This window comes from Chiloscyllium plagiosum, chromosome 29 (assembly GCF_004010195.1).
Source record: "Chiloscyllium plagiosum isolate BGI_BamShark_2017 chromosome 29, ASM401019v2, whole genome shotgun sequence".
NCBI lineage: Eukaryota > Metazoa > Chordata > Chondrichthyes > Orectolobiformes > Hemiscylliidae > Chiloscyllium > Chiloscyllium plagiosum.
Window position 1 is genome coordinate 20,708,294 of NC_057738.1, and position 12,802 is coordinate 20,721,095.

At 37.9% G+C, this 12,802-nt stretch overlaps 1 protein-coding gene across 2 annotated transcripts in view; it reads right to left on the minus strand.

Annotated features, from left to right (window-relative positions):
• Positions 1-921: 921 nt before the first annotated feature.
• Positions 922-12,802, minus strand: part of march6 (membrane-associated ring finger (C3HC4) 6) — a 105,575-nt gene continuing 93,694 nt past the window's right edge. For both annotated transcript variants that reach the window (XM_043719241.1, XM_043719242.1), the window contains exons 22-26: positions 8,994-9,128; positions 6,451-6,540; positions 5,444-5,576; positions 4,478-4,613; positions 922-3,373 (exon numbers count right to left, since the gene is read on the minus strand). In XM_043719241.1, coding sequence (XP_043575176.1) covers positions 3,289-3,373; positions 4,478-4,613; positions 5,444-5,576; positions 6,451-6,540; positions 8,994-9,128 — 579 coding nt within the window. In that variant the 3' untranslated portion in view covers positions 922-3,288. The remainder of the gene's footprint in view (positions 3,374-4,477; positions 4,614-5,443; positions 5,577-6,450; positions 6,541-8,993; positions 9,129-12,802) is intronic.

A 12,802-nucleotide genomic window follows, 5' to 3' on the forward strand; every position in this document is an offset into this window, starting at 1 on the left:
CCATAAAATCTTCCCAGAACCTCTTATTCCAAGAACAAGGCCGTCTTCTCCAAACTACCCTCAAGACAAAAATCCCTCATTCCTTGAAACATTCCAATGAATCCCTCTGCATTCTTTCAAGAGTACTCTCATCATTCTGAAATGATTTCACAGGTTTTTTGGATAAGGTGGGATGGAGAAAAGACGGGGAAGGTATTGGGAAAGTTTCACTGATATTACCCTGGCTATAGTATTTTAATGATGCGTGTTCTAGGTTTGTATTTTCAAAAGGCATTTGATTAGGTACTGCATAAGAGCTAAAACTAAAGCAAATAGTGTCACTACGACAATGATTAGAAGGCTTGATAAATTTTTCTCTTGTTGGTAGATGAAGCAGATTTTATGACCCTTTGAGACCACTCTGCCACGCAATACGATCATGTCTGATCTTCGAAGATAACTTTCCTACAAACTTTTTGAAGTGACAAGATTATAGATCCTACCTGATGCAATTACAGGAGTAAGACACTAGGTGAATCTTAAATGTTGAAAAAGGAGAGACAACATTATGGGACAGTATTAAGATTACAAATGTCATATTTACTGATATTCTACATGACTTCTTACTTGTCTTGTATGCCTTCTATTGGGCCAACTTAATGATCAGCAAATTTATTAAAACCACTTTTGCCTGGGGCGTGCTGAATTAATTTCAGTCAGAACAAGTATATTCCTGGTGAACATGGAGAAAGAGTCAGAGCTGCTGCTTGAATTAATTATGCTGAAACTGCATAAGAATGAATGTTAGGCTAAATGTGCTCAGTTGAGATAGCCATGGACATGATCAGGAAATGACTAGGAAAGAAAAATCATGCAGAGTAACAGTCTTTCGTTATGTACTGCAAAGTGGGTGCAAATAGAGAAAGCATCTACAACATATCATTATATTAAAGGTTTTATGATACCATCCTAAATGTCACCTTTGTAAATACAAAAATTTTCCAGAATAGTTTAATATCTGTATTAAATGTTAAAATAAAAATTACATTTACAGTTGACATTTCAGTACATCCCAGAAGTCATCTTCATTTGTTCACCAGTGCTGAGGTTTGCTTTCTTTGATCGGCTGGAAAAATCATTCCAATCCAGATACAAAATACAAATTGGACAAATTTTCAGGTGGTCAGCAACATCCGCAAACATTACATTGCAGACACATGCTTATTAGAAGCATGGCAAAATTATGGAAACTAAAACAGTTCACCCCCTCCCCCTTAAAAACACCATGGTAACATCTCCTCACCTCAACAGACCCTCCCAAATGCTATCACAAGGAAAAGCAATGAAGACCAGTACTTGTACTGACAACTATTTCAATTAGATTTATACTCATGCAGCTCTGAACTGAGAAGATAGCCCATGATCAACAGGATAAGCAATTCTGTGCAAGCAGCAAAAGGGTGAACCTACTCTTTACTGCATGAACTCACTTTTCAATTGTTTACATCTTCAAGACAAGTTGTTTTGAAATCAGGAAACTGACATGATATTGTCCTTAAGAAAAGAACAAAGTTCACAAAAATGACATTCATTGAGAAGTCAGTAGTGAGTTGATAGAGCGCTGGATTGCTGACTGGGAAGTTTTAATCTGAATCACAATATTAGTTGACTTATTGAGCCTCCAACAGAGGCTAGACTAAGTAGCTGATGCTGAAACTCATCTGCTCTAATGGTCAAGGACGATCTGAACTAAGAAAAGGAATAATTCCTTTACAAAAGGCTTGTGCGCCTCTGGCTGATAATGAAATCATTTCGTGCACACACCTGAAAGTGCTGGGGTTGATTCACTGAAAAAAAGTTTGGCTTAGAGGAAATGAACTTGGACTTTATCATTTTTGAAATTTTAACTCATCAGTATTGCAAGATTTCATTAGTATTGGGTGCTTACTGTAGGTAGGCTGCATAATATGGTTGCACACAAGTGCAGTTACACGTTTAAATCAGCTGCATTGTATAATATTTAAAAAATAATTTTTCATCTTTTGATAATGCATCATCTTTTCACTAGTACTTGCAGTGAAAATAAAGTTGTAGATTAAACAATAGCTTGTATACACGTCATTTTGGCAGATTCTTTTAAAATATAAGAACAAATATAATCAAATTTGGGAAAACTGTATTAACTAGTGTCCAGATCTAGCCAATATTAGATTTCATTACCTAGTAAGATATAGTTTTAAAGTGACAAATTGTTTTTAAGCATGTCTTTTAACAATTAAGTTCAAAATGAAATGTTCTCTACACCTCACACACACATAGTCTTATGTGAAATACACCCTAGTCCACCAGGAGTAAAGGTAGTATCACCAGCTGCTCACTGTTATATTCTGCAGAATATAAACTCAATGAACACACTGATTCACAGTGCTTGGCGTTTATGGAATGAAGATCATAGATTAAAATCTTTCAGATATCTAATTTTTAGCAAAGTGTGGGTACCATGAATTACAAGGTGTCATGTCACCGCCTGAGCTAGACAGCCTGAATCTTAACCAAAAATGTTCTTTACACTGCTGAAAAGACAGCAAATGAAGGTATGGCATCAGAGATTTCAAAACAGAGATACTTCTGAATTACATCTGTATGGAGATTTTAGGGAGAACAATATATTGTTGTCAAATATACATCAACCTATAAAGAGCTTCTGTGGAGGTATTACCAGTATAATGCTCTACTATAGATTGCAATACTGTTGATCTCAAAAGGATTTTCTTCCAAACAAATTTTAAAATGGTCATGCTATTTAAGTATGACTATTGCGTTAAGATGACAAATCATATAGAGAAATGTAATTGGTATAATGCACTGATAGGTTTGTTTTGCTTTTCCCTGTTAAAGAGTTATTCTTATTTCAGAGTATTAATACACCAGTCAGTATGAACATTTTTTTTTAAAAAAAGTGAGCTCATGAAGTCTTCAAACACATCTTCACTGTATTGCTTCTGTGCCATTGTCACTCTCAAAATGTAGGACAACAGTTCAAATAAAGTGATGACTACATTTAATAAATTAATATACATATTTTAAGATTTACAATGCACATTCATTTATCTTTAAGGGGCTCAGAATGTTCATTCTATTTACACATATACAGTTATCATCAACAACACTGGGGAAGAAAACAGGACAATATTGGGCTCTTTTTGCTGGACATTAGCAAAAATTGCATGTGAAGATGGGAAGAGAAGGGGGCGGGCAGGAGGAGGAGGAAGAGCACACAGGAGGGATGGCAGGGTCAGTCAACATCCACTACTCTTCAGAAGGTGACGATGCCGTCATGGTTTGTTTACCCGTCCTTCGCTCATAGTTAACAAGCCGTTGACCAACAAGATACCTAGGTTTCAGATAAAACAAAAAAGGATACAAACATTACAACATTTTGGAAGATACTGTTAAAAATATTTAGCCACATAATTAATCGAGTCAGCCACTTGTGACATAAATATAACGAGCTATTTTATGTAGTGTGCATCAGCAAGACAGTCCAATGGAGAAATCCAGACCACCCTTCTCTTTCTACAACTTGCACACTTGCAGATTTAAAAAGTAATTTTAAAAAAAAATTGTCTTTGTGCTTCTTGACATCACAGGATAACAGGAAATTAAGATACATCTTCCTAATGTGCATAAGATATTGACATCAATTCTGATTGCCATCTAGGATGGAATCATTCCAGAAACACAGACTCATCTTTCATTTAATGAATCCTTTTGAATTCCTGGGAGATATTGCCTACACCAGTTTCAATAAACCAGTAAAGACAAGACAGCAACGCTCTTCTGTTCCCATTATTGAGCAGCACACAAATGCACTGTACAAGTGGTGGTGATCTAGACCAAGGGCAGTCTCACTGTTCATTTCTCCACACCTCAATACGCAGCACTTTCCTATTGTGTTTTAAATGATTACAATGTTCACAAATATGAGTGGGAAAAGGAATACATAGTGCAGTTTCTTGGTTGTTTCCTCATGCTTAAGAGATCATAGTCATTTTTCTGAAGATTATACTGCCTATAGGAAGTCATTGTACCTTGAGGTTTTAGCGCCTTAGACATCAAAAATGCACTGTTGACCATGGGATCCTTACCCTGGTGACATGAAAAAGGGATAGCACAAATGGGGTCTCAAATGACCCAGTTACCCAAAGATACTGCCAAATCAAAAACCTACAAAAAGTTTATTCAAATTTTCACATATTATAATAAACCATGAATAAGAGAGTGCAAGCCTATAATCTAATCTCAAGAACAGATGAAATTTCTGTGGCTTAACATTAACATTTCATTAGTAAGTGAACAACATTGAATTCAATCGTATGCATGCATTAAACTACATTCAGATCTTTGATTGGACAGATTCATGTTGAGAAAATAATACAAATGTTTTACTATTTTTATTCTCTGGTCAATGGTGAGCCATTCAGTAATGTACACTTACTTGTCATTTTTAATGTGCTCATAGAGGCGCTTGAACTGTCGGATTTGGAAGGATAGGACCCCCATCAGTATCACAACCATGAGAAGCAAAGGATAAATTCGACGCTGGACTAAGTTCTGCATCTCAGTAGTTACACCTACATGTTGCAGTGGGAACAAAAGGACAAATTTAATTTATACTGAATACATTGCATACACAAACAAATTGAAAATCAAACAACTTATTTCTGGTGTATGATTCAAAATCACTGGCAAAGTTTGAAACAGATTTTTTTATTCAAAAAAATTAACAACGGATTCTGGAGACCTAAAACACACAAAAGCAGAAACTGCTGGAGAAACTCCAGTTTGGCAGCATCAGTGGAGAGAAAAAAAACACTGACCGAAAACAGCTCTTAAGGAGAGTCACTGGACTCAAAACATTAATTCTACATTTTCTCCACCAATACTGCCAGGCCTGCTGAGTTTCTCCAGTAATTTCTACTTTTGCGTTTCAGATTCTTTAAACAGTTTAATCATGCCTACTAATTCAGTTATTTCAATATTTTAAAGCAGAAATTGTTTTAGTGACAAAGCTAAAATGATTAGTTTGTCCCATGCAAAGATGTGAACCATTACCTGGCAACTTTATGAAATATTCATACAGGCTATAAACGTTTAAATGAAAAGGATTTACTTATACTGTCTTATCAATAGATGGCTTCAAATATTACAATACGTGCTGCTGGATACATTTATTCAACAAATATACCCAAGATAGCAGTGACTTCACGACATAATAATGGAGAAAGTACATCGAGGTAATAATTTACACTCCATTTTTGAACTTTAGCATCTAAATAAAGAAAAGCTCAGACAGCCAGAAGGTCTCGAGCAGAATAATGTATCAATAAACACTGTCAAGCAAGCAGTCATTCCAACAAATAGTTTTAAGCAAGCAATCCCAGGCAAATGATTCAGTACCTACCCAGTAGGGGTACAATTCCAGCAGCTATGACATATGGCAGGCAGAGTGATAACAGCAGCACCGCAATAACTGGTGCTGCAAGTTTGCAAATTATAAAATGCAAATCAATATTTCGAATTCCATTTGCATAGACCTAAAAAAAAGGAAGTTTATGCTGATTTATACATTCACATACAAGCAGCATTGTGTTAATTCTACTACTTAGAAACATAACTTAATGTAAACAAGTATGAAAACCTACTGGTGCAGGACAGGTGCGATGCAACCTCAAGGTAATTAACTGGCAACATTTGATTTCCTAGCCTTACCGAGAAGGGTCAAGAATAACAATAAAAGTTAAGAGGCATTCTAATTGCCGATATAGACCTGTTTGCCCCTGTTTATAAAGTCACACCTGCCAACAATTTCTGGATATAACCTATGTCTTCTAGGACTTTATAGAAAGAGCTTGCGTACGTGGCAGTGAAATCAAAGGTAGTCAGCGCTAACTCAAAATGATGTGAGCTTGAATATGTAAAGTCTATTATAAAAGTAGTACTTTAGAATCACTGCAATGATGGTCTCTGCCTGAACACATTAAAGCAAACTAAAAATTTAAAAAAATTTAAATGAATTAACAACAAAGCTCCTTCAGTACCCAACAGTAACAAAGGAAAATTATTTTCCATTTTACAAGTTTCTATCAATACTGATACTAACTGCAACAGTGACATTGTAATCAGTTGCTGATTTGGAAAATAATTGAGTATTGACAGAGGTAGTAATAGAAGAGAGTACAATATAGTAATTTAAGAAACATTTAGGCAGGTTTGTGGATGGGACAGGTATGGAGGGAAATGGACCAACTGCAGGCAATTGGGACTAGTTTAATTGTGAAAACTGTGCAGCATGGACAGATAGAGCCGAAGGGTTTGTTTCCATGCTATAGAGCTCTATGACTCTATGACAGCAACAAAGCAAATTATTTCCTCTAAAATTTCTACTACATACATTTTTTTCAATTTTACCTGCTCAATGACAGTTTTCAGCCACCACTGAGGTCCCATCAGTGTTATAGCAGCAATTATTTTAGCATGGAGAACACCAAGAGCCCAATCCTGTTACAAAAACAAAATATCAGAATCCAAAAAAATGGAACAACAAGTGGTTATATATTTAATTAGAAAGACCATTCCTCCCACAAACTGTTTTCCCGAATGGAACATCTTCAAAACCTGAACATGACTCAAATCACAATACTTACTGGATTAAGTTCTCTGTAAAGGAGTAACCAAGAGGCATAATCAACTGGAAGATTTGCCATTTTCATTGTAAATTTAGTTATACAATGTGTAAAGTGTTGGTTAGCCTCTAGAAATCATACTAGGTTTATGTAATTCTGTGTTTATGTTAACTCATCAGTAGAGATATAGTTTGCTTTTATGTCCTTCAGTTGTATTGAGGAAAAGTTATAATATATAAAGGTATAAATAGCAGGAGTTCTCAATTGTGATCTCAAGATTTGTACCAGAAAAGTACAGATGTGCAGGAGCCTGAAAGACAGCATGGAGTTCTGCTGTAACATGATCCATAAACCATTGCAGCTATGACCCAGACTTGCACATAAAGGAAGACAAACTAATGGAATGATAACCAAAAAGCAGTGTTGGCAGGGATTGGAAGTATGATCACGAGTTGACTGGTGTAAATTCAACTGTCAGCTGCTAATATCTTAAAATATCTGGTTCTAGAAACAGCTTGGCAGTTTAATGCACCCTTGAATAGTTTCTCAAACATTTTAGCTCAGTTTGAGTGGCAGTAGTCTAAACTGCCCAGTGCACCACTGAAGAAACACTGCCTTCTTGTCACAGGTTTGGATCTCTTAGATGAGGCATTAAAATAGAAATTCCCTTTAGTCCATTTGGTTGCATGGGAAAATTCCATAAAACCTTTCAGAAAACCAGAGTACACCCAATGTTCCTTTTCACTACATCCTCAAACACTGCTTGAAGCAGATCAACTGGAATTTGACTGTCTTGTATGGAACACTGGAAAAATACAAGCTGCATGTGTCTCCAAAACTGGATATCAAAAATAATGCACTGGATTTAAAGTGCACAGCAATATGTAAACCGCACATTTAGATTACGTACAGTGTGGAAACAGGCCTTTGGCCCAACAAGTTCACACCGACCCGCCGAAGCGCAACCCACCCAGACCCTTCCCCTACATTTAGCCCTTCACCTATCACTACGGGCAATTTAGCATGGCCAATTCACCTAACCTGAACATTTTTGGACTGTGGGAGGAAACCGGAGCACCCACAGGAAACCCATGCAGACACGGGGAGAATGTGCAAGCTCCACACAGTCAGTCGCCTGAGGTGGAAATTGAACCCGGGTCTCTGGCACTGTGAGGCAGCAGTACTAACCACTGTGCCATCGTGCTGCCCACTTTTTAAAATGCTTAATCTGCGTCTTGTAATCCTTTCTGAAGTATTTAGAGGAAGTAAGGAAGAAATGCAAGCTATTTTTCTCTGACTCTGCATTTCTGTCTAAAGTAGTTTCTAATGATAGGAGTCCAGAAACTGATTCAGATGCTGTGCTGAAAGAAACCAAACGATTTGACTGACATTGAGTGGCAGCAGATGGAGCTTAATTTAGATAAATGTGAGGTATTGCATTTTGCTAAGGCAAACCAGGGCAGGACCTACACAGTTAATGGTATGGCCCTGGGAAGTGTTGCAGAACAAAGAGAACTAGGGTACAGGTGCATAGTTCCTTGAAAGTTAAGTCGCAGGTAGGCAGGGTGGTGTGGTGGTAGTGCTTGGCACGCTTGCCTTCATTGGTCAGAACGTTGAGTATAGGAGCTTGGACATCATGCTGCGGCTGTACAGGACTTTGGTTAGGCCACTTTCAGAATATGGCATGCAATCCTGATTGCCCTTCTACAGGAAGGATGTAGTTAAACATGAGATGTCCCAGAAAAGGTTTACAAGGACGTTGCCAGGACTGGAAGGTTTGAGTCATAGGTACAGGCTGAATAGGTTATGGCTCTTTTCTCCAGAAGTAATTGGAGGCTAAGAGGTGATCTTAGAGATTTTTAAAATCACTAGGGGCACAGGTAGGGTGAATGGCCAATGTCTTTTTCCTACGGTGAGGAGTCCAAAACTAGAGTGCAATAGATTTGAGCTAAGAGTGGAAGGGTCCGACACAAAGGTTCTAAAACAGGCACAAAACAAATGATCAGATAAGCTTGCTTTTCTTTAGTATATACAGAACCACCTAGATTACCTGAACGAGATGGGTGAGTATTTTGTTTGGATAAGAGAGTTCGGATAACTGAGGTTGTTCTGTGATTAAAGTACTTATAAAATATTAAAAACCGTTCTAAAAAGTTTCCATCCTGTTTTTAAGATCTTATGCCTAATGAAGATATAATTTATGTTCACATTAAACGGATATCAATTTGAATTATTTCCATAGTTCCTCTGCCAATATGTTTTGTGGGATGTGTTAGTTATTTTGTGTAGGCAACGTGACAAAGAATATACTGAAGGCACTTCACATACCTGCCATGGGTAAAAGAGTGGTGTCTGATCCAGAGGGACCCTCAAGGGGGCGACAATAACTAGTTCAAACAAGAGTCCTAAAAGAAGAGGTACCATTCCAGCTAGAAGCAAAGCCACAACTAGTGTCTTAACGATCTGCAGAGAAAACAAAACAAAACAATTCATGCATTTTCAGTCACATTCTTCTCCAATTGTCAGCTGTAAATATACTTGGGGAAGTGTATTAGAGGAAGTATACTAATGGTATTGCTGGTTTAGTAATCCAGAGATCTAGGCAAAATTCGGTGAAGCCAGGTTCAAATCCCACCATGGCAGAAGGTGGAAACGGAATCAGTAAAAACCTGGAAGCAGAAGTTTATTGATGACCATGAAACCATTGCCGATCATTGTTAAAACCCAAATGGTTCACCAGTGTCCAGATGAACAGTAATATGGCTGACCATATTGAAATGCCCTAAAAAGTTATATGGGCTGGTAGAGACTCAAAACATAAGGAACAAAACTGGACAGATCTCCTAGTGTCAACTATAGCACTGAAAATGACCTGTCGATGCTGCAAAGTCTTCATGATTAATAGCTCGGGGTTGGGCAGCACAGTGGCTCAGTGTTTAGCACTTTGCCTCTAAATGCCAGGGACCCGGGTTCGATTCCCGCATCAGGCAGCTGTGTGTGGATTTTGCACATTGTCCCCATGTCTGCGTGGGTTTCCTCTGGGAGCTCCGCTGCATTAGTCTGAGGTAAATGAATGTAGAGTAATAGGGTAGGGGAGTGGGTCTGGGTGGGTTACTCTTCAGAGGGCTGGTGTGGACTTGTTGGGCTGAAGGGCCTGTTTCCATACAGTAGGGAGTCTATGAAAATAGTTGCAAAACTAAGAACTGTTTCACAGACTACTGAAGCAACAACCTGACTTGGTCATAACTCTACAATATCTTATATACAATGTGTGAGACAAGATCATCAATGGCAGGACAGACGCAACAGAGGTGGTGGCACAGTGGTATACACAGTGGAAGGAAGCTGCATTGGGATTCCTTGAAATTTACTCCAGATCACAAAGTCTGATGGCAAAAGGTCAAACATGAGCAAGGAAACATTGTGATTAAATCAGGGTCACTCAGCTCCCCATCTCCTTACAGTCTTGAACCAAACATGGACAGTGGGTTGAATTCCGTCACCTTAGAGTGTGGCATCAAGGAGCCTGAACAAAACTAGAATAAATGGGAATGGGGGGAACTCACCATTGGTAAGAGTCATACCTAGCACAATAGAAGATGGTTGCGGCTATTGGAGATCAGTCACATTATCTCCAGGTCATCTCTGCAAGTGCGTCTCAAGGTAGACAGTGCCCAATCAACTTGTTCAGAAATGTTATCCCGTACCTCTGGAGCAGCTGAATCTGGGCCTCTTGGTCCAGAGGTAGGGAAACTACCATTGCATCACAAGAGACTAAGAGTTCTCCAGTGTACAGTCTCAAGCCCAACCATCTTTGGCTGTTGCATCAGCTACCTTCCAATTAGCAACTGTTGCCTTGGGTTAAAATTTAACACCAAGTACACAAAGGATAATTTTTTAAAAATATTTTTGAATCAACCTGTTTAGTAATGTGATGATACACATCTGGAGAAGGTGGGACTTGAACAAGAAAGCTCCTGAAATTGTACAAATTGATCTTCCTTTTTGTACTATATACTTTCCCCTTTCAAATGTTTATATCGGTGCTGGTGAATTTTTGATGCTGAGTTTTATTATCTTTGTCCTCAGGATTAGGAATCACTAGAATTCCTTTTTCTTTCACTCAAAAATACCGTGCAATCAGCTCCAAAAAAATCAATATAGTTTATCATTTAACAAGTACTGTGATATTGCTGTGAACTAAACAGTACATAAATCTTTGTCATGGCCATTGGTTAAAAAAAAAACAGGAACAGATTTACCCCTCACCTGGACAGAACACAATGGTATGGTCAGGTGCCTACTGCTTGGCACTGGATTCGGAAGGTGCCACTGAAAGAGCTTTGGTGAGTAGCCACATTGCATCTCAAAGCACATTGCTGCAACTGTTTGCAGTTATTGCAGGAAGTGAACTCTTAAGCCGGTGGATAGGGTGCCCATTAGTGGGCTACTTTGTCTTGAAGTTGGAGTTACAAAGTTGCTGGAGCAACACTCATTCAGATTAGCAGACTGTATTTTAACAGAAGTCTAACCTGTCTTGTAGAGGGTGGACAGGGGAGTCAGATAATGAGTTACTTGCTTCAGAATTCCTAGTCTCTGACCTGCTCTTGCAGTCATTTTAAAAACATAGAACACAACGTGCCAAGACTCCATAGTTCTGTGCCATATTCCCACGTCCACCAAAAACATTACATGCACATATCTGTGACTGCGGTAATAAATACTATCAATAATATTTCGCTGGGCACCCTAAAAATAAAAGTGTAAAAATTCAAAGGATTATATTTATTTAATATCATTTATTCGAAGTTTAGGTTTGAGTCAGTGTAAAAGTGGATGTTGCTTGCCTGAAGTCAATAACTAATTTATGCTTTACAGTAACCATTGTGATTAGTTTTACAACAGTTTTTGAGACCTGGCTTTACAGTGAACGGGCTTTTGTGCACCACTGGTGGACTTCTGTTTATCTTACACTGTATTGCGACCCAGCAAGGTAAATAATGGTGACTCAAGCTTTGTTAGAGATCTGAAACTTGATTTTTATGAAGCTCAAGGGAAACTTCATAGCTTAAAGAGGAAGGCTTTTGGTTTCAGTTTTAATTTGAGTTTTCAGCAGTCCTCTGAAATCCTTGGAACAGGACAGTTGTATGGACCTGTGCTCCTGAGAAGAAAGAATACATAGTGAACTAGGCTCTTAGAATGAAGTGTTATAGTTAACCCCAGACTAGAAGCGTTGGGATAAAACCTCAAACAGGTAGCTTAAAGCTAACTGCATTTAAGTTCAGGTATGTGACAATTTCAGGAAGCTATTTGCAATGCTATTCTAAAATCTTATGGTCACAGGTTACTTAAATCTACCAAGCTGTTAGATACAGGGACCCTGAAGAGATTATATACCAGAGGTACCCAGGATATACAACACGGACAGTTGTTGTCCCTTTAAAATTTTGAATTTTATTACAGGTGGATGGTTTGGTCTTTTATTATTCATTCACAGGATTAGGGTATGACTGGCTAGGCCAGCATTTATTACTCATCATGAAGGGCAGTAAGAGTCAATATAAGTCACATGTCAGCCAGACCAGGCGAAGGTGGCATAATCTTCCCTAAATGACATTGATAAACCAAGTGGCCTTTTCTGACAATTGACAATGGTTTCATGGTCATCATTAGACTCTTAATTCCAGTTTTTCTTACTGAATTCAAATTCCACTATCTTCTGTGGTGGGACTCAAATTTGAGATCCCATAACAATGCCTGTGTCTCTGGATTAAATGTCCAGTGATAATACCACTAGGCTGTCACCTTCCAGATAATTCTATTTTTCCACTTGGTTTTCATTGCTTCTGTTAATAAACTAGTTTTATTGTCAAAGCAAAATCTGCAACATTGTGTGTTTATATTTCAGTGAAAGACTACTTTGCTAAATCCAAAACAAATCAACATATGATCTATCTAGCCAGACCTGTATATATGACTTTGCCTTCTGACATCAGCCAGAGTCATCATCATAATATGCTGACAGAACCAAGAATAATTGTGCCAACTGTGCCAATTCTGTGAACTTATTTTTAAATTATTACTTTATAGAATTATTAGATTTAACATTTTACTTTAAAAAACTCCTTCTGATTTCC